The sequence below is a fragment of the Leopardus geoffroyi genome, chromosome B2 (assembly GCF_018350155.1).
Source record: "Leopardus geoffroyi isolate Oge1 chromosome B2, O.geoffroyi_Oge1_pat1.0, whole genome shotgun sequence".
NCBI classification, from domain to species: Eukaryota; Metazoa; Chordata; class Mammalia; order Carnivora; family Felidae; genus Leopardus; species Leopardus geoffroyi.
The window spans coordinates 30,408,322-30,430,500 of NC_059332.1; the positions used below are offsets into that span (position 1 = coordinate 30,408,322).

Genomic DNA, 22,179 nt, shown 5'->3' on the forward strand with positions numbered 1-22,179 from the left:
CAAAACCAAGAGCACACGGTATACACTGTATGTTAGCCAACTTGACAACAAATTATATTAAAAATAAATAAATAAATAAATAAATAAATAAATAAACACAAATGTTTAAAAAAAATGGAAGAAAATATGCTCACATTTTGCTGCCAGTATGTCTAAAATGAACAGCACAGGACATAAAAGATGTTGTCAAGTATGTGGAGAAACGGGAACTCTCTTGCAGTGTTGGTGGGAATGTAAACTGGTGTAGCCACTCTGGAGAACAGTGTGGAGGTTCCTCAGAAAACTAGTAATAGAAATACCCTATGATCCAGCAATGGCAATACCAGGTATTTACGCAAAGGGTACAAAAATACATATTTGTAGGGGTACAGGCACCCCAACGTTTATAGCAGCATTATCAACAAGAGCTAAACGATGAAGAGAGCCCAAATGTCCATCTACTGATGAATGGATAAAAAAGAGGTGGTATACACGCACGTGCGTGCACGCACACACACACACACACTAACATGCAGACACACACACACGTATAATGGAATATATATGATTTATCTTCAAGAAATCTCCAAGTGTATTTGAAAGAATGTGTATTCTGTGGATGGCTGGAATGGTCAGTAAATGTCAGATTTGTACTATTGGTTTATAGTACGGCTCAAGTCTTCTTTATGTTTATTGATCTCTGCATAGATGTTCTATCCATTGTGGAAAGTGATATATTGCAGTTTCTGACTATTACTGTTGTATTGTCTGTTTCTCAATTTCTGTCTGTTTTGTTTTCATGTATTTGGCACTGAGTTATTAGGTGACTATATATGCAGAGTTGTTCCATCCTTCTGATAGTTTGATACTTTTATCATTATAAAATGTTGCTGTTTGTCTTTCCTAGCATTTTTTCTTTATGTCATATACTAATATTTATTCAAATAACATATATTTATATATTTATATCATATCCTGGTCATGTTATATTTTATGTCCTATGAGTGCAATATTGAAGTTTTATCACCTTCTTTTTACTACCTATTCTTTCTAAAGCTACTCAATCACAGTCTTTTTCCCATTTGTACTTTACATTTCATGCTGCGAGTTTCTCTTTTTCTTTGTGCAATTCTTTCTGCAAATTTTTTGACACATAGCTTAAATGTAGATTTCTCTAGAGAAATTTGTTTCTTTCTTATAAATATGAGTCAATATCAATCCAGGACAATAATAAACTAAACTAATGACTTGAAGGTACTTTGACCCAAAATAGCAAAGCAAATTTGGATTACAAATCACGGAAGGGTTAGTCTGTCATTGCAAATTCTTTGAAGTAGCTATTTTGGTCACTTTGTGTTAGCTCCAAGCAAACCTCCTTAGAATAATTTCTTCTTATTCTTGAAGATAGAGTTGATATGATTCATGTCACCCTTTCCTGAGGATATGAATCTATGAATCTTAACTCCCATATTTTCAGGAAGAGATGTTTCTTATGAAATAGAATAAGCTCTGGACATTATTTCCTGTCTAGTAAGTTCATGAGCCTGAGAAGTCAAGCTAAGATTTTCTAGATTTGAAATACACCTTGAGTATCAGAGCAACGATCATCCCTAGCTTTTTGCCCATTATTATATTTTGGCCTAAATGATTATTATTCTCCTGATTTTTCTTGTGGGTGAAATACATACAATATATAATATATATTGTATACATACTATTTTATACATGTATGTATAAATCATGATTAGTTGTTTTTATAGGAAGAGGCAGCCTTAAAACTTGGTCTACTATGTTACTGGAAAAGGATCCCCATTCACAGTTGTTTCATTTCTGCGATTCTTCCAGCACCAGACGAGGTGGTAAAATACAAGTCTACCTAAATCAATGGTGTTCTGTGTCTTGTGTGAGCCAGCGCTGGTCTGTGAATGTGCATCAGCCCACAAACAGATAGAGACAGAAATGAAAGTGAAACCTTATCCTGTCTCAGACTGGCAATCAAGACAAATATAAGCCTGTATATCGTCATTGGATCTGCTAAAAACAGTTTGATTACTAGCTGTTCGTGGACCAGATGTGGAGGAGCACAATGTCTAACCTGGAATGATTTTGCAGACTTTTGTGAGGGTCACATAAAACCTGGTCAATTTTGGATACTCTGCCCAGAAATACGGGCATGTACAAAGAAATATGAAGTGTCAGTGTATATATAAGGATCATCTGAAGTGTTACGGATCTGGGTTACTTAATCCTAGGAAAAGACAAAGGCTGCAGAAGACATTTTGAACAATCACTTCATCACCCGAAAGTGCTACTCCACTTACTTGTGAGTACAACTGGAGTAGACAAAAGCTGGATCCCATAACAACTATCAAGGGGAAAAGTTGAAAGATGCCATTTTTTAGTCACTCCTTCCTCTAATCTGACCTGAGTGCCTACAATGTATCATATCAAGTTGTAGTCTCAAATCACTGCTCCAAACGTTGCAATTTGTCATTCTTTTTCCATTCCTGGCTCCCAACTTCCATGCCCAGAGCTAGTATCCTCTTCCCATATGAAAAACTTCCACATTTAAAAATGTTGACGGAGGGCAGAGACCATGGAGAGGAGAACCCACTTTGCCAAACACTCTTGCATTGGACGTGGCAAGAAACTTCACAGTCACGTGACCACCTGCCAGAATCTCTCTCAGGACATGGGACAGATAGGCTGGGACCGCACTACATGGCATTTGGCACAGGTGTTTGAGTGACAGTGGTGTCATGCAGTTAGTTGCAAGGGGCAGCAGCAACAGCAGTCCTAGCCTCCGGATCCAGTGTCCAATGTCAGGGGACTCTGTTGTGAGGGTGACATCTATACCCAGGAGCAGAGCCCTGGCTATATGTGAGCCTCCCCCTCGGGTCCATTGTGGATTCTGTTTCCATCTGTGTAGACTCAAGCCTGTTTGTGACTTTCCTTGAAATAGAACAAGGCCCCACATTCTCTTTCTCTCACCCCAGTCTGTAACTGTGCACATGTATTACAAAGAGGCAGAAGTCGATGTAGGGAATAGCTTCAGAGAGCATGATTTCAGACTTTTTTTCACCAGTTTTACTGAGATATAACTGACATACACCATTGTGTCAGTTTAAGGCTACAGTCTCTTGACTTGATACGTTTCTATGCTGCAAAATGCTTACAACCATAGCATTAGCCTAGACCTGCAACTTGTCACATAGTTACCATTTCCTTTGTGTGGGGCAAACATTTAAGATCTACACTCTTGTTATCTCAAAGATTTTATGTTGAGCTGATAACCACATCCTCAATCTGCCACCTGGCTCTGCCCCCTGGGAGAGAAAATATGTATCTCCCAGCAGGCCTTGCATTTTTCTTCCTAGAAAAAACAACAACATTTCAATGTGGATGTAAGACCCCTTCCCACAATGAGGGCTCTCATCAGTGACTTCACTGCAACTCTATCTGGTGGAACCCCAGGATTGCTTGTAGGTTTGTTACAAAATGCTCAGGCCTCTCCCCACTTACCATGTTAGAGTGTTGGGCGTGGACCCAGGAATCACGACTTAATAAGCCCCACAGAAGAGGGTGAGGCACAGCCATGTGGGAATCGTGCTTTATGTGCTTGGTTCTCAGTGTGTGATCTGAAGACCAGAAGCAGCACCAAACTTGTTATAAACCCAGAATCTCATGCTCTATTGCAGACTGTCTACCTCTTCCTAAGTCCAGGAAATTCCAGTGCACACAGAAGGTTGGGTCTCCCTGGAGTGTGTGCCTTCTAGGTGCAGAACCAGAACTGTGCAGTGTGCTCTGGGTGTGCTCTGATCAGCTTGCTTAGTGCTGATGAGTCCATGGTTTAGTCCTGTTCCTTTCTCTTCTATGGCCATCATCCCCTTGGTGACCTCATCTATGCTAAAGGCTCTAAACATCATTTATATGATGTCAACATCCATATCTATTTTTCCAACCCAGATATTTCTCCTACCCTGTGATCTGTATCCAACAGCCAACCTCTCTTGTATTTCTAATAATCTCAGTTTCCACACTCCTAATGGGGTGCCCGTGATGCTGCTTCCCCAAATGTCCTACTTCCAAAATCTTCCCTGTTTTATTGGAAGACAACACCCCTTTCTTCTTGGAGTCTGAAGTATTGGATGCTGTCCTTGATTCCTTGTTCTCACAACACAGAAATAATACATTAGGACATGCTGCTAAGTTCATCTTTAAATGTATCCAGAACATACACTCACACACACACACGCAGACACTAACCAGAGTACAGGCACTCCCTCTTATTTTCTCTCTTCAAACCCCAAAATAAATCCAACATCCCCCCTCCTGGAAAAGGCACAGGCTTCCTACAGTCTCCCTACTGATGTCCCGCCCTTCACCTCTCAATTCTGCACAGCAGCAAACAGATGCTGCTAAGACAAGTAGTACGACATGAACCATCTGATCTAAACCATCCGGTGACTCCACATGTCACTCAGAGAAAACTCAAAAGCCTTCTACTCCTAGACCTAGACATCTGACCGCATTTCACATGCTCTCTGCTCCAGCCACAGTGGCCTCTCACCCTTCCTTGAACAAGGACACGCTCCTGCCCTAGTGCGTGTGCCTGGAGGTTCCCCTGCCTGGAAAGAACTCCCTGAGACATGCTCTTCAACAATTCCTTGTGTCCCACACATCTCTCAGAGGTCAGCTTCCCAGTGAGGCTCACACTTACCACCGTAGTAAAGTAGCCACCTTCCCTGTCCCCACACAGGTAATTCTCTGGGTTACCTTCCTCAAAGCACCTACCAATTTCCATTTAAACACTTCCCTTATTTACCACATTTATACAGTATACGGTTGACTCTGAATTAACACTGGTTTGAACTGTGCACATCCACCGATATGTGGTCTTTTCTACAATAAGTGCTGTCAATGCAGTTTCTCTTATGTTTTCTTACTATTTTCTCCAGCTTAATTTATTGTAAGAATACATGTTACATATCCATGTAACAACAAAATATGTGTTAAATGACTATTCCTGTTTTCAGTAAGTCTTCTTATCAACAGTATGTTATTAGTGGCAGGATTTAAGTTTCAGGGGAGTCAAAAGTTATACTTGGATTTCTGACTGCTCAATGCCGTCAATGCCTTCAGTCCCCACATTGCTCCAAGGTCAAGTAGAGTCTGTCCCTCACCCCTAGGACATATTCTCTGCAAGACCAGCACGTTTGCCTCTTCTTAATTACTGAGGTGTCCCAGATGAAAAAATAGCGGGTCCTGCACGTGGCACACGATATTATCAGTGGAACAAGTGGTCAGCGGAGAGGACCTCTGTCTTCTGGATGAGCTCAGAAACAGCCGGTCCGTGGCAGCTCCCACACAAAGTGCCCCCACCTCACCATCAGTGCCGCCTCTACTTTTCCCCAGGGCTGCTCCCCCCCACTCTCTGCTCAGCTCCCCCCTCCTACAGCTTTTTCCCTGCACAGCACAACACACAGTTATAGTCATGTCTTCAGAATTACTGTACTCAGCCTCTACGGGCCCTTTCTCCAACCAAATAGAAATCTACATTAGACCCTGCTTTATAAATCCATGAACGTGGATGGGAGCCAGAACCAGCATCACTAGAACTAAGGGCAGGGAGAGGGCATAGAGAGGCAGGGAAGGTAGAAACTAACTGAAGTGTAATAACGATGAGAAACTCTCAGACTCCTCCTACCTCCAGAATCTAAAGAATAATCCAGAAGACAGTTCGAGAGGAAGGGGAAGATTGGATGAATCTGAAAATTCACCCTCCAAACCCCAGAGACCCCTGTGTGCAGGGCCCACCTAGGCCTGCGGAACGACAGCCCAAAGGACTCCTGGTGCCATAACTATCGGGGTCACCCGGGGAGAATGAGACAGGAACTTGGACACAAGAGCAAGAACAGGCCTGATGCTCCACAGAAACAAGGAAAAGAAAACCACCCAAAAGATGTGCTAAGGTCATGAGCTTGGATGGAGCCTGGGCTGACCCAGTCACAGGAAGCTCTTGCTCCACAAGGTCCTGGTGACAGGTGACGTACACATCCCTGTGGTCATGGTCCTGGTGAGACAAGGTTCCACAGAAGGGACAAGGACAAGGAGCAGAGACATGACCCAGCTGAGGAGGGAGCACGACACACCAAGGATGCACTGAGCACCGACTGGACCCAGGCCCTGTCCCCGCTCAGCTCCTCCAGCCCTCTCCTGTCCCCACCTGCAACAGACACAGCACAAGAAACATGCGGGTTCTGGGAGGTTCTCAGGGCTTTCATTTATTTTCTCTTGCAATTTTACAAATTTTCTCATTTATTACCTCATCGTCCCCACATACCCAGAATTACAAAACACAAATTCATATCTGGATTCTCATTTTCAGTAGGGGAAGTAAGGTGTCAGTATTCAGGCCAACATGAAGGAAAGACAGGAATGGAGACAGAACACGAATCAGTATGGGAAGGGTCATGGTGGGCATGGGGGCCACTCTCCTGCGTCCTCACAATATGCTAATAGGAACACAGACACATCTGACACCATCTGAAGAAAGTCAGAGGACCTCGATGTCACCAAGTGGGAGTGTGAACAGATCCTGCATCGCTCAGTTCTCCACAGGCAGCGGGTCTCACACTGTGACAAAAAATCATCATGAACACATTTAGGTCAGTCACATAAGTGCCACACACTCAACAGCCCCCCCGCATGCTCAGAGTGTCCCTAGTGCCACCACTCCTCCCCCTTCACCCTCCAGAGTCTTACCTTGAGGAGCCATTAGAGACGAACCAGAGCCCTGGGTACTGTCGTCGCCTGGGGTAGAACAAACAGGACATGATCAGAGCCATAGGAGTTGAGACTAAAGGAGCAGCCAAGGGGGAAGGGGGGTGACCCATGGGGTCCTGTCTACACCATTCCAGGTTTCAGGGATCACCCCTCCATACTTACGTGCAGCGTGAGAATAGTTTGGTCCCTTTCCTCCTGTGGAAGAAAATAGCATGTTAGAGACCTGGGACAGGTGGGCCATGTGATCCTAGAGCAACCTCCTAGTCCTGGTCCACAATGACATTTCCAGAGTTCTGACTGAACACCCAGGGCAGGATTGGGACACATGAAGAAAGAGGTGTGGGGTCACAGGACCACCTGACTTGCTGGAGGTCTGGCCTCAGCAGGGACCTTCCTCTCTGTCCTGTCACTGCTGGGAATCAGGTCCCCGTCACCAGAATTACCAAGTGAAAATCTGTTCTTCATTTTCACAAGTGCTTTGCTACAGAGTGATTGTTAGTAACAGCTCCAGACTGGGCAGGTCCATGTGTGTGGATGGAACTTCCCAGGAACCAGTCAGGACAATGTGCTACCTAGGAAAACCCCCAGTGGGACAAGAGAACTCACATCCCCCCACTCTGTTCCTACCTGAAAACTTCTTCCTCCAGATCACAGCTCCAACCACCAAAGTGACCACAAGGACAACCACACCAGCAATGATGCCCAGGATGGGGATGGAGGGCTGAGAGGATGGTTCTGGAAGGGGAAGGAAGGTGAGAGGCCCAGATATCTGGCTTCAGTCCTGACTTTGTGAAATTCTCCAGAAGGGCCCTGTGTTCCCTGACACGGGGCTCTACCCCAAACCCTCCTTACCCCATCTCAGGGTGATGGGCTCGGGCAGCCCCTCGTGCTGCACATGGCACGTGTATCTCTGCTCCTCTCCAGAAGGCACCACCACAGCCGCCCACTTCTGGAAGGTCCCATCTCCCGCAGGCCTGGTCTCCACAAGCTCTGTGTCCTGGGTGTGGTCCTCCCCATCACGCTGCCAGGTCAGGGTGATCTCCGCAGGGTAGAAGCCCAGGGCCCAGCACCTCAGGGTCACCTCACGGTCAGAGATGCGGTGGCGGGTCACCCGTGTGTTGGGAGATTCTGAGGAAAAAGAAACAGAGAATCCACACTGTGGTTTAGCTTTATGGGCCACTGAAACTGCATCCATGTGACCATCCTGAGGTGGACAGGACAACTGGTCTGGATGGAAGAAGCACAAAACCCAGACAGCAGTCTAGCCTTTGGGATCTCCTGATCCTTGTTAAGTTCTGGAATCAGGGAGAGAAGCCCAGGTAGGAAGCTGCTGGTCTAAGGGGGGAACACACTGTGGTCCTGACTGTGGTGGAGGGTGAGTGACTCAGAAAACGCGGAGTCAGATCTCCAAATACGTTCCCAGATGGAGACAAGGCCTTGAGAGGGAAGGTCAGGGTTCACAAGGTGGCTGCCAGGGTCAGAGGGAACTGCTGATGGGTTATTTCAGGGATGTCTCAACCTGCACCCCAGGGAGAGACTGGATTCCTGTCTCTCTTTTAGAGAAAAGCACCCTCAAGGTGAGTCAGCCTCTAGTAGGCAGATGAACTCCGAGGCGGATCTCCCTCTTCCCACCCGTGGCAGGGGTCATGACACTGAGTCCATTTTCCCTTCCTCGTGGGAAGCCAGCCCCAGTGGAGGGGAGATCGAGGAGGCCCCGCGGTCCCAGTACCTGCGCGCAGCAGCGTCTCCTTCCCCATGTCCAGGTATTTGGGGAGCCACTCCACGCACGTGCCCTCCGCGTAGTTCCTGAAGTCTTCCGCCACACCGGCCACCTCCCACTTGCGGCGTGTGATCTGCGCCGCGGTGTCCGCCGCCGTCCAGGAGCTCAGGTCCTCGTTCAGGGAGATGTAATCCGCGGCGTCGTAGGCCAACTGCCAGTACCCGCGGAGGAAGCGCCGGTCTGGGCCCACGTCACAGCCATACATTGTCTGGAAGGTGTGCGACCCTTTCCCCGCCCCGCCCCCAGAGCAGCAGTCATTAAGGTGAAACCGAAAGTAAACCCGCCTAAAACCTCCCTCGGGCTCTTCCAGGGTCGTGGGACGGGCGTGACGCGGCCTCGGGGCAGCGCTCTGACCCGGAGACTCGGGGCGACCCCGGCCCGTCCGTGGGGATGGGGGTCGTGACCTGGACCCGGGCCCGCGTCGCTCACCGGACTCGCTCTGGTTGTAGTAGCGGAGCAACGTGTTCAGGTTCACTCGGGAATTCTGTGCGTTGTTCTTCGCGGTCCGCATCTCCTGGTCCCAATACTCCGGCCCCTCCTGCTCCACCCACGGCGCCCGCGGCTCCATCCTCGGATTCGGGGCGTCGCTGTCGAACCGCACGAACTGCGTGTCGTCCACGTAGCCCACGGCGATGAAGCGGGGCTCCCCGAGGCCGGGCCGGGACACCGCGGTGTAGAAATACCTCAGGGAGTGGGAGCCTGCGGGCGCGGAGGGGCTGAGACCCCGCCCGACCCTCCTCCCCGCGCGGGGCCCGGGTCCCAGGGGGAGGCGGCCGGGAGGGCAGGGCGAGGGGGACCCGAGTTGGGGAGAGCAGGACGGAGTCCGGGAGGGACGGGGGAGGGGAGCCCGGGGGGAGGCCCGGGTGGAGGTCTGGGTCCGGGCGGTGGACAGTCGGCTTCCCCGGGGGTTCCGCTTCCCCGCCGGGCGGTTTCTTCGCTCCTGCCCCTCAGAGTCCCTTTCCTCCCGACCCCGCACTCACCCGCCCAGGTCTGGGGCGCGGCCAGGGCCGCCAACAGCAGCAGGAGCAGAGTTCGGGACATCACGAACCACATCCTCGGGGTCTGGGGACAAATGTGAGTCTCAGGAGGCGGGTGCGGAAACTTTATACCCCGGAACCACGGTGCCGCTGATTGGCTTCTCCAGAAACTGGACACTAATAGGTGTGTGAACCGAGGCCGCGTCATCAGTATCCAGGCAGAAGGACCTGACACAGGTTGTGACAGGGAGAAGTGAAACCAGGGCAGATGGGGACTCCCCAACACTGGGCTTCCCTGCCCCGACGTCGCCCTGGGGCCAGAGTCCCTGAGAGGCAGGCCTGGGGACCTGGGACTTGGCCTGGACTCCTCACCTATTGCACAGAGCGCTCTTTGTCCCACTGTGTCCCTGAGTTGTGGACCAGGAACTGTGTGAGTCACTGATTCTCCAGATTTTGTTCTCAGGATATCTCTACAGTCTTAGAAATTAGTGAGGCTCCCAGGGAGAATTGTGTGTCTGTGGATTCTATCGATCCTTATTTACCACAGTAGGACTAAAACAGGTTCATATATTTATTAATTCATGTACAATCACATGAAAACAGAAATATTGTTTGTGTGGAAAGTACCAATGTTCCCACATAAAAGGGGCAGTGAGAATACTGGTTTTGTTCCATTGTACATTTTTGCAAGTCTCTTTCTTGTCTGTCTGGTTGGAAGACCACTGGATGTTCAGATTTGCTTCTGCATCTATTGTGTTGTTTTGGTTGAAGTATATGAAAAAATTTATGTCCTTGGCCAAATATAGGAGAATAGTATGTGTTATAACCTTTTCAGATAATTATGGATATTCATCTTTGATACTATATTAAAACTACACAATGTGTACTTTCTCTGAGGTTCTTTGCAAACTGGACCTGAAACAGTATCATTAACTGTGTTTTTCTGTTACATTAAATCCATAGGCCCATCTGCACATGGAATGGATCTTGTACTAATGCATGAATGTTTTTAAGTAACGTGTTGTGTGTTGTTTCGCTAAGTAATATAGGTGTTCCAAGATTGATTAGAGTGGAATCGAATTATCAAAAAGTCATTTGTTTTGGGGCACCTGGGTGGCTCAGTTGGTTAAGCATCTGGCTTGGGCTCAGGTCATGATCTCACGGTCCATGAGTTCAAGCCCCACATGGGGCTCCGGGCTAACAGCTCAGAATCTGGAGCCTGACTAGGATTCTGTGTCTCCCTGATTCTCTGCCCTACCCCTGCTTGCACTCTGTCTCTCTCTTTCTCTCAAAAATTAATAAACGTTAAAAAATTTTTAAAGAACGTCATTTGTCTTAATATTACCACAAATCCCAACAGAAAAGATGGTTAGTACTTAGAAGCTGTCAAGCTTCTGGGTGGGTCACAGGTTTATGGGATGGGCTTCATGGGTGATGGGTTCTAAGGAGGGCACTTGTTGTGATGAGCACTGAGTGTTGTATGTAAGCGATGAATCACTCAATTCTACTCTTGAAACTAATATTAAACTGCATGTTAACTAACTGGAATTTAAATAAAAACTTAAGATACAAAGTAATGGTAAAAAGCAGCGATTGCTCAGTAACCAGCACAGGGAGATGTTTGGTATTTGGTGGGTCATATGGTGCCTTGTTTTTGTCTGTAATTGGACAAAGTTATGTCAGGTTTCAGAGTGTACTTGTGTGCTGTTGATGTTCTGTGAGATGACTGGCTCATGTCCCGCAGGCATAATATGGCCCAGTGGTGGCATCAGCCAGCTTCTGACCACACTGAGGCCCAGCTGTCAGTGTCAGACCAGTTCCTGTTGTGGGGGCTGCTGTTTCTTCTGTCTTCAATTGGATATTTTAAAATAGCTATAACCCATCAATAATAATTAAAGACTTGGTGTTTTGGGGAGCCTGGGCGGCTCGGTTGGTTAAGGGTCAGACTCCTGATCTCATGGTTTGTGAGATGGAGGCCTGTGTCAGGCTCTGTGCTGACAGCGTGGAGCCTGCTTGAGATTCTCTCTCTTGATCTCTCTGTCTCTGTCTCTGTCTCTGCCCCTCCCCTGCTCATACTCACTCTGTCTCTCTCTGTCTTAAAATAAGTAAATAAACTTTTTAAAAAATCTGGAGGACTTTTAAATCCTTAAATATTCCCATATACATTGGCCCTGTTAGGGTTCTTAAATATGTTTATTTCTTCTTGTATCACACCCTGAGGAGAAGCTTTCTCTCAGCTTACGGATTGTGCAACTTTTTCACACTAAAACTACTCCCAGAATTAGGGTAGGTCTTAGGTTTAATACTTCATAAGCAGGAATATTATTCATGGTCATTCCAGACCCTAGTTCCAATACTTATCCCTTTGTCATGGAGTACCTCCTTCCTGTCTCCTAACATGTCTGCCAGATTTGGTTACTGTTCTCTGTATCTCCTCAGAGGCCGATTTGCTGAGGAAAATCCAAAGCAAAGGAGAGAAAGGAAGAGTAATTATACTTAGAGGAAAAAAGGAATCATGTCGTGGGGAATAAGAGTGACTTAGTGGTTTCATGTGGAGGGTGTACTCCCAGAAATCTCCCACTCTGGCACATTGTCATTCTCCCCCCATACACACACCCATGGGCCCACATGCCCCTACTCTCCACACACAGGCAAGATCTTTGCAAAGTCTGTGCAGTGTTGCATTGCCCTGGCCCAGCTCCTGGTGGAGCAGAACTTGCCAGCCATTGCCATACACTGTGAGACCCTTCAGGAGGAGAGGTGAGGGAGAGATGGAAAGATGTCTTGTGTCCTAGGGAAGAAATGAAATCCCTGAGATAAAGGACTGTGGACATTTTTATGATTGTCTTTATGACAAAGGCTTTCTTGGTATCAGTAGTTTAAAGGTCTTCAATATCGAATTCTTGTGGCCAGCAACCTATGTGGCCAAGGCATGGACATTAAGCAGGTGAACTCTGCCATCAACTACCACCGGCCTGGCGGTTCCACACCTACCTGCATCGGGTAAGCTGCACACCCACACGGACCTCCCAGTGTCCTCTCCCAGCCCCTGATTTCCTATGTCTTCGTACATTACACCCTCGTCCCTCCTTTTGGGTGTCTTCCTACTTTGGGGTCTTCCAGTGCTACCCTCTGTCCCCTTCCAGGAGGCCTGTGTAGGCCAGTTGCCCGAGGGGATTGTCCATCACATTTGTGTCAAGTGAAAACAGTGCCAAGATCCTCAGTGAGGTGCAAGGTCAAACTGAGGTCGATGGTACTGAACTGCCTGAGGAGATGGACATTTCCTCCTCCAGTGAGTGAGTGAGGATCTCATGAAATTAGTTCCTCCAACTCTTCACAGTCTCTTTGTTCCTTAGAGACTTTGTCTTGAACCATGTAGTGCAGAGAATGGTGCCTGATGCCTAATGGGTGCCTGACAAGTTTATGCACCCCGACCTTGATCCCATGTTGGGATGTTTTCCTCATTTCTATGTCCAGTCCCTTCCTCTCTCATTCAATTAATTTTTTTTTGCACCTCAGTCTCTCCTCTGACCCCACACCCCACATGAACACCTGCATGTATAGGGGTCTGTGTTTCTGCCAGTCTCACTTAGCCTTCCCATACCTTATTGTAACTGTGCATGTTTTCTCTGCAGTTGCAGCCATGGGAGAGGATGCACCCATTCACAGAGCCTGATGCATATCTCACACCCAGGAACCAGGAGATCATACATGACCTGAGCTGAAATCAAGAGTCAGATGCCCAACCGTCTTACCTACCCAGGCACCCCTACGATTTATACTTCCTAATAATTTCTTTTTAAAAATATTTTAACTTTGAATATAGTTGAAAGACACGATTACATTAGTTGCAGGTGCACAACACAGTGACTCAAATTCTGAATACATTCTCTGTTTTTGAGAGAGAGACAGCCAGAGGAGGGAAGAGAGGCAAAGAAGGAGGGAAGGAGAGAGAGAGAGAGAGAGAGAGAGAGAATAAGAGATTCTCAAGCAGGCTGATTCCTGCAGGGCTGGATCCCATGACCCTGGGACCATGAGCGGAGAACCCACTGCCACCCAGGGGCCCTTCACCCTCTGTCTACACCATGCTGTGGTCACCAGAGTGTAGCTGCCACCTGTCACCAGACAGTGATGTTACAGTATCACTCATGATATTCCCTGTGCTGTGCCTTTTATTCCTAAGACCTGTTCCTTCCATACCTGGAGCCTGTGTCTCCCACTCCCCTCACCCACTGTGCCCATCCTCCCAACCTCCTTCCCTCTGGCAGTCATCAGTGAGTTCTCTGTATTTATAGGTCTGATTCTGCTGTTTGCTTGTCTATTTATTCATTTGTTTTCTTTTGTAAGTTCCATATATGAGTGAGATCATACTTGTCTTTGTCAGTCTGATTTCGTTCACTTAGCAGACACACTGCCCTGTTTGTCCATCCATGTTGTCACAAGTGGCAAGATCTCATCCTTTTTGTGGCTGCATAATATTCTAGTGTGTGTGTGTATATGTGTGTGTATATACCACACAATTCCTTAGCCATTTGTCTGTGGCGGGAACACAGGTTGTATCCTTGTGGCTTTTGAAAACAAACTCACTCACTGAACATCATCTGGGATGAGGGCGCCCCCTGGTGTCCGGGCCCCTGTCCAGGTGCTGGACCTGAAGGAGACCCTAAGGAGGGCCTGACTGAGGAGGAGAAAGGCAGCTGGGTCTTCTCTCCTTCGTCCTGTGGCCGCACGTGGGGTGAAAGGTAAGGGGACATCCCCCACTGCTTTGCTCTCAGGTGGATACTGACTGAGAAGCCTTAGTGGGGTCTGGACTGTAACCCAGGTAGAGATGTCTGAGCAGAAGCCTGGGCATCAGTGGAGAGAGGAAGAAGTTTCTGAGCAGCCCTGGACTCCACAGGGGTCAGGCTCAGGGGTGAGGCGGGATTGCAGGAGAGGAGAGCTCAGGAGCCCGTGCCATTGCTGAGGTGTCTGTGTCCCTGTGCACCTTGTCCTCCAACCCCATGATGGTGATACAGGGAAAACCGAAAAGTAGAAACACTTCCTTGGAGTTCTATTTCTAAACGTTTCAAAACTCAGTGAAACAAATATCATTTCTGATTTGGAAATAGCACCTCAGTGTCTATACAATGCTCTATAGTGTGGACATGTACACTCACAGTTTGTGAGTTGACCCCGCATCAGGCTCTGGGCTGACAGCACTGAGTCTGCTTGGGAATCTCTCTCTCTCCCTCCCTTTCCCTCTCTCTCTGCCCCTCCCCTGCTTCTGTACTCTCTCTACATCTCTCAATAAAAATAAATAAACCTTAAATATAAAAGAATTGGTGTTTTCACTTTGGGGGGTAAATACCCAAGCGTGCAATTATTGGATTATATGACGAGTCACTATGTTGTTAACCTGAAAGGAATGGAACAGTGTGTGTAAGCTGCACTCACATAATAAGGAAATAAAAGATAATTAGAAATATTAGAGAACACTTTGGAAAGGAAGACACGAAATGTCACACACCTATATTGGTAATAAATAAACACAAAGAAAATGAGAGTGTGGAATATGTAGAGAGACAGGTCCTAGAGGTGTGGTGATGAGAGGATTGCAAAGCAGGGGGCTAAGACTCTCCAGGAGCCAAAGTCTCGGTCCCTTGGCTCAAGCCTCTTTCATTTTTGCAACTTGTTGACAACAGCAAGCACATACAACATAGTATTTGGCCTCTTGTCAGGTCATGTACCTGCAGTGTTTTCCATGCTGGGTCATCAGTACATCTGGCACCAGACAAAACATTCTTATCCCCAGGGTGGCGCCCGGATGATGTCCTTCTGGAGAGAAGGAGCAATCCCAGCAGCCTTTTGTCCTGGGAATGAAACTGCTTTCAGTTTCTTGCTGCTCTGTCCCTTTCCTTCAGGACATTCTTACGGTGCATCCGGCCTGCTGTTCCCCAGCATCTTTCCCTTTCTCTTTGTATACGATGGACTGTAGGACGACATTGCATAACCCTAACTGTTGGTCGATATGTTGACAGGCTCATCGTCTCTGGCACAGACTGTACATGCAAAGATAAATACATCGCATGTTAATGCAAACAGAATAGCAGTAGAGAAGCTAAATATCTTAACATGCTCTACAGGGCTTAATTTTCCTCATCCCTCTGTTATACTTTCTAAGACCTTAGAACAGGATAACATGTCCAGATTGGTTTTGAAAATCTCATGTATCTGTACTTGCAGACGTTGAATGTCCATAGACAAGTTAGATTGTCCGAGCAAGTGTCTCTAACATCATTCCATGGAAATTTAGTGTTATTAAACGGTAATGCGGCTACACATATTGATGTACTGTTCCAATCACATTGTAATATTTGTCTTTGTAGGCTCAGTAATTGACCTCCCATCAGCATCACACGGCCTGTTGTAGGCCTGCAATCTCACTGGACAGTCAACTGTCAATATCCCGTTGTGTCTTCCAATGTTGGAGTGATTTCTCATGCCATTGTTGCACAAATTGTACTGTCTGCACAGATTGGTGCAAAGAGAAGCCGCAGTAGCTGCGGCCGCAATCACAGCAATAATGCCTATGAGAGCTGCAACAAGCATTCCAGCAAACCGTGGGGATCGGTGAAGAACTCATAGAGCTTGGCCCATCAGATACATTTCTGAACAATGTTGCCATGGTGGAGACATGGGAAGTGGCAGCCATAGGCCAGGGTGTGCTCTAAGTAAGTATAAGCCTTTGGATGAGGGAGTAAAGGGTATAGAATTGTTAAGACAACTGTATAATGCACAGTTAACACAGATCATAAGGGCCTCAGAATCATTCCAAACTCTCTGTCCCTTTAACAGTATGCATGGCAAATGGACACAAGCCCGTATGTATGAGGTACTATTGATCGTGAAAGATAAAGTAGAAAATGTTGCTGGAGCTGTTTTTATACTCTGTGCCCTTCCAGGTATGGAAAGGGTGGGGGGCAGCAGTTAATTTCCATAGATGCTTTTGTAAGGGTCCTGGCTGTAAATGAGGACTGGGCGCAGAAAATCCCCCACTGTGCCAAACAATTGAGCCATTAGCAGTGGTGAAGATGGTATGATTATGAATCTCTGAGATTCAGAATGGGGGGGCATGGAAGATTGGGGACACCTGACTTGACCTCAAGTACTGCAGGAGTATTAGACTTTTTAAAACTCTGTGTCTCTATCATTTGCTAAAGACAACATGGTGGGTGAGAAACGGAGTGAGGAAAGTTCTGCACGGAGGCAATAGAGATGGGGCAGGAGTTGGCGGAGTCATGTAAACATGTTGGATTTTTAGGGGCGGATTTTGTTTGGATTTCTTTAATCGTGTTTCATGTTTTTGCATTGGAGTCAGGACAGCATGTTTGTATGGGGAACTGCTGAGTCAGCAGAGAGGGGGAAATGGATGATGCAGGTGCCCAAATGGAGGGGCAGCCTGAGACAGGAGGGGTGCCTCCACCATCACTTGGAAGGTGAGGACACAGGTGCACATGTGGGGGAGGGGAGGGAGGACTGTGCAGTTCTCATTTGAGTCCTTCTTTCAGGCTGAGAAACAAAGTAGCTCATCACCTCAGGGAGGGGACCAGGGAGGGGTGCAGGAGACTGAGGAGTGGGGAGGAAGTGAGAAGCAGCCCTCTCAGGAGGGGGACAGTGAGCTGACTGGGGAAATGGCATCTGGAGAGAGCAGGGCTGGGACCCCTGAGCTCTGTGCTCATCACCTTAGAGACAGAGTTCCAGCAGCAGGAGCATCTATCATAGACTAGGAGAAAATGCAACAAAGTAGCTCAGGTGTGAGAATTACCATCCTTTCTACTTTGTCCTCATTCGCTTTTCTCATTTTATAATTTTTCTACAGGGAATATACATCACCTCATATATATTGTACATCATACGCACACATCATAACCAGTTTATACATGTTTCTTTACACTTTAGCAAGGAAGGAGATGGTAGGAAAGTCAGCAGCTCAGGCCACAGAGCTGGGGGGGGTGGGGGGGGAGGGGGGCTGGGCCTGCCTGACGGCGCCCTGAGCAGGGGACTCACAGAGACTTTGCTCCATTTCTCAGGACCCTGTTCTCTGGGGGTGGGAGGGCGGGGGCAAGCAGGATCTTTCTCGTGCTTCTGGGTTGTGCTCCTTTATTCATTTATTACTATCTTGTCAGTTTAAATACTTTCTAGAGGATGGGTTTTGTATATTACATGGCATATTAAGCTATTCTCATGGGAGTACTTGTCCATACAATCAAGCCCACCTGCTTCAGAAATGAAAATTCAAAGGCAAAATAGTTCAGGGAAAAGATGATTGGTCCTAAAGTAGAAGATCAGAACCCAAGTCTTGATTAATGGTCTGAGGATGATCTTTCAAGTGTTAGGGATTTTAAACTAGTTTATGTTTTGAAAACATCACTCCAGCACATACGAGGGAATCCAGCAGATAACCACAGATATCCAAAACTAAAGATGTCATCTGGTAATCCCTCATCCCCCAGTTACCCAAAATACTGGGGTTCTCTCCCCAAAATACATTACAATGAGCCATTTCTCCTTTCTCCTACCCCCCCCCCCAAAAATACATCCGTGCATATATGTCTACTGTTAGTTCATAAAGAAGTTCAGGGCAGAGACTGGGAGAAGATATTTGCAAATCACATGTCTGATAAAGGTCTTGTTTTAGAACACCCATAAAGCCCTTAAAAAGCAATAAGCAAACATCTCATTAAAAAAATGAGCAAACGCCTGAGCAGACAGCTCACCAAGAACATATACTCCTGGTGAGTAAGCACATGAGAAGGTGCTCACAGCAAGTGTCATTGGGGAAATGCAAAGGGAACAACAGTGATCTGCCATCGCACTCTTATCACAATGGCAGGAATCCAAACACTGATAATATCGAGTGCGGACCAGGACTTGGAGCAACAGAAAGCCTCAGTCACTAATGGCAGGAATACAAAGTAGCACAGTCACTGTGGGCATCAGTCAGCAGTTTCTTGTAAAGCCAAACACAGACTAAGCCTGGGAGCTGCTGATCCCTCTCTGAGGTGTTTACCCAACTCATTAGAGAACTCATGTCTGCACAACAACCTGCACGCACATTCTCATAGTGGCACAGCCTGTATCTCTGGGCTGCACATCCTGACTTCCTTCCAACACTACTTCATGCAAAGGGACAAAGCATAAAGAGGAACTTCACGGGGAGAATCTGGGCAAGACCACCTTAGCCAGGGGGTGAAGGGTAACTTCATCAGTGATGACCAAGTGATCACTGTATGCTCTTGATATGTTGTGTTGAGAATGGCCCGTCCAGTTGTCGTCTCCCTGGGCCCATAGCCTCGGGCAGCCTAATTCACAATGAGGGATAGTCTATAATGTACCAGGAAGCTCCTCAAACATCAAAAAAAAAAAAAAAAAAAAAAAAAAAAAAAAACAACAACAACAACAAACAAACAGGAAAGTCTGAGAAATGGTCACAGCTTGAGGAACCTGAAGGAGACATGATTGGACTTAACTCAGTGTGGAATCTTGGGTAGGATCTTGGAAGAGAAAACGAAACCGATAAAAGCAAATCCCGTGTGGAGTTCAGTAGTAGGAATGATGAGTATTGCGTCATCATCTATGGTAAATGCATGAGGTTCAGGGTGGTTTTAACAACAGGTCAACCGAGTGTGGGGCGTACAGGGACTATGCGCTAACTTTGTAATTCTCTGTAAATCTCAAACTATTCTAAAATGAAGCAGTTTCTTTTTTACAGTAACCCTCAGACAAGTACTAGGTCCACGAGGAAAAACTGTCTACTTTTCAGTTTTCCTGGGGTTGTTCAAGCGCCTGGAGAGAGGGGTTGAGGGGAGGACAGAGGGAAACTACAGACACAGGACAGGGCTCCAGAATCTCCTCTCCTCTGCTCCCTGCCCCACCCCTGCACCTGCCCCCAGGACTGTTCAAAAGGTACCTTCATCCCCCTCCCTCCCTGCTCAGCCTGACTCACCTCAGCCCAGGCCTCTCCCCTGACTGTGCAGAACCGGAGAAGGCAGCGCCCCCGTGTGGACACAGGGATGACGACAGAAAACCCGAGTGCCCTTTGGGCTTCTCCCCAGGTTCCTACTGGGACCTTGACCCTGGAGTCCCTGTCAGGTGTTCCTACTTCTGCCTCCAGAGCTACAGGATCCTCCTCCAGGGAACCAAGTCTGGATTGTCCACTCCTAAGATGTGGTCGAAGAAGGGGAGGAGGAGGAGGCAGGTAATGACCTGGAATCTGGGGAGGCTCCTGGAGAAGTGAGCAGAGGTAGGAAACTGGGACATTAGGGGATGAAGGCCAACAAGAGAACAGGAGGAGGAACCAGGGGCGAGAGGTAGGGGAAGGGTCATCTTAGGGGACCCTTGTGGGGGGAGGAGGGATTCTGGGAGGGGCGCAGGGGTATCTGGGTGGGGCCCTGGTGGATGTCCCTGTTTGCACTTGATGGTCATTACACAGGATTTAGTCCTGTAAATGGTCAGGAAATTGTATTTAGGTTTAGGCATTTTTCCATACTAACAATAGGAATAGTTCAAACATCCCGGAATGAAGGGGAAAGAAGAGAGGGGAGGTGGTTAAGGGGCTCCCTTATTCCAGAGCAAGACCCCCTTTTGCTGGGGAGGCAGAGAGAGGAAAGAACTGAGAGGAGGGACAGCAAGGTGTGTGCACCCTGAAGGGACCTGATTCTAATTCTGGAGTTTCCAGATCCCACTCCTTGGGCTAAGATTTCACAGCCACCTGCCGTCCACCCCTGTGTCACCTGGAGACATTCTCTCTTTGTGAACACGGGAAACACTCCTCCAAGAGGAGCAGCCCCAGGGCCTCCAACAGGGAGGTGTCCAGCAGCTGGGGCCATGGAGGCTGCACTCCTGGAGCTCAGAGACAGGACGTGGGGTGGAGGCTGGACACTGCAGGGGCTACAAGGACATGAGCCATGAGTCAGGCCCATGCTTCTACCTACCATTTCCCCCAGGACCCAAATGTGTCCCCTCCCTGCTCCCCAGGCCTGCAGGACCCAGGCATCTCAACACCATGCCCAAGATTGACAGGGGGGGAAGCCCCTGTGCCAGGGAGTCAGACCCCCACATTTGGAACCTGGAGGGTGGCCCCCTCCGCCACCTGGAGAGCACAGGACCCTGGCATGCTGCCTCTTCCTCCCCTTGGTGCACCCTTGAAACAGGGTCTTGGTGCACCCTCGAAACCCAGACTTCTATTTGGGTCCCTCAGGCCAGGCTTCCTGTCCCTGCAAACTGTGAAATCACAACCTCTGTTTCTGTTGCATCTACAGACCTCACATTGTCATTTCTGTACATTGTCACACAGGAACAGACAATTCTGACCTCCCTGTGATTGCCCCTCTAAGCCATGACGACCCAGGGGTGTGAGGTGTGTTCTAATTTCCAAATATTTGGGGATTTTCCAGAGATACTCATGTTCCTAATTTAGTGTCACTGTGGTTGCAGAGTGTACTCTATAATTTCCCTGCTTTCACATTTATTTAGGGCCAGTCTGTGGTCTATTTTGGCCCATGAAATGGTTGAAGTCATGTAATCCTTATCTGTTCTATTAATGAGAGAAGAGTATTGATCTTCAAATATAATAGCTAATTTCTCCATTTCTTTTCCTTTCTTCCACTTTATGTGTCACCTGTTTTAGAGCTCTGTACTGAGGGTCTTCTCCATTCATTATTTTGTCTTGCTGTGATGCTGACCTATTATCCTTATAGAATGGCCTCCTCTGTGTCCAACGATGTTCCCTATGTGACAGCCTATTTTGCTTCAGGTTAATGCTACAGTCCAGACTTCTTATATTTTTTACTCCCATGGGATATTCATTCCTTAACCCTTTAAGTTTTAAATTATCTTTGGGTTTGTAGCTCAAGTGTTTCTATTCTACACAGTGTATAGTCCTTTTGATAATTATGCACTCGGATAACATCAACCTTTTGATTGGAATTTTACTTGGTTTATATTGAATATGTTTCCTGACATGGTAGGATTTGGGTCTATCATTTTGCTCTTTGTTTCTGAAGTGTCTCATGTCTTTTCCATTCTTGTGCCTTTTTCCTACCGTCCTTTGTTTCAAGCAATTAGTTTTTGTTTATGTTTTGATTCTTCTGGTGGCTCTTCAGCCACACTTATTTCCGTTAATTTTTATTGAAGTTGTACGAATTGAAACCTGCATCTTTCACTTTTCACAATCTACTTAAGGCAACATTGAACTCCATCCAGTACATACAGGGATAGAGTTTCATTTAGCCTTCTCAGTGCTAGTATTGTTACATGTATCACCAGCATACATTGTCAGTCAGATAATATCATGTACCTCTTAGTGTTTGCAACAGTCACGTGCCTTTTAAAGAAGTTAAGAAGAAAATGTACATACACACAATAACACCATTCCTGTTGTTAATTACTCCACTCTGTTTATGAGTTAACATCTGGTGTCATTTCTTTGTGGCCTGTAAGACTTCCTTCAAAACGAGTTCATGGCGGGGAGCTTGCAATGAATTCTCCTAGCTTCTATTTATCTATAATACATTGACCTAAAACTTACTTCCTCACTTATATTTACTAGTTTAAATTTATCTTTCCTGTGCCATTTCCTCCCTATTTTTTTTATTTTGGAGGTTTTCAGATGAGATA

The 22,179-nt window shown here is 47.0% G+C and overlaps 2 protein-coding genes across 16 annotated transcripts in view; one reads left to right on the forward strand and one right to left on the reverse strand.

Annotated features, from left to right (window-relative positions):
* Window positions 1-22,179, reverse strand: part of LOC123609586 (DLA class I histocompatibility antigen, A9/A9 alpha chain-like) — a 592,486-nt gene that overhangs the window by 448,690 nt on the left and 121,617 nt on the right. For 5 of the 10 annotated variants that reach the window (XM_045500689.1, XM_045500684.1, XM_045500688.1 and 2 more), the window contains exons 1-5: window positions 9,526-9,663; window positions 8,975-9,244; window positions 8,495-8,770; window positions 7,618-7,893; window positions 7,393-7,500 (exon numbers count right to left, since the gene is read on the reverse strand). In XM_045500689.1, the coding sequence (XP_045356645.1) occupies window positions 7,393-7,500; window positions 7,618-7,893; window positions 8,495-8,770; window positions 8,975-9,244; window positions 9,526-9,598 (1,003 nt within the window). In that variant the 5' untranslated portion in view covers window positions 9,599-9,663. Of the gene's footprint in view, window positions 1-6,247; window positions 6,616-6,744; window positions 6,793-6,927; window positions 6,961-7,392; window positions 7,501-7,617; window positions 7,894-8,494; window positions 8,771-8,974; window positions 9,245-9,525; window positions 9,674-22,179 lie in introns of those variants that run through there. The other 5 variants (XM_045500695.1, XM_045500701.1, XM_045500686.1 and 2 more) reach the window with 4 other exon arrangements.
* LOC123609590 (DLA class I histocompatibility antigen, A9/A9 alpha chain-like) overlaps window positions 1-22,179 on the forward strand; it is a 400,187-nt gene that overhangs the window by 337,739 nt on the left and 40,269 nt on the right. The gene's annotated exons all lie outside the window — the stretch shown is intronic.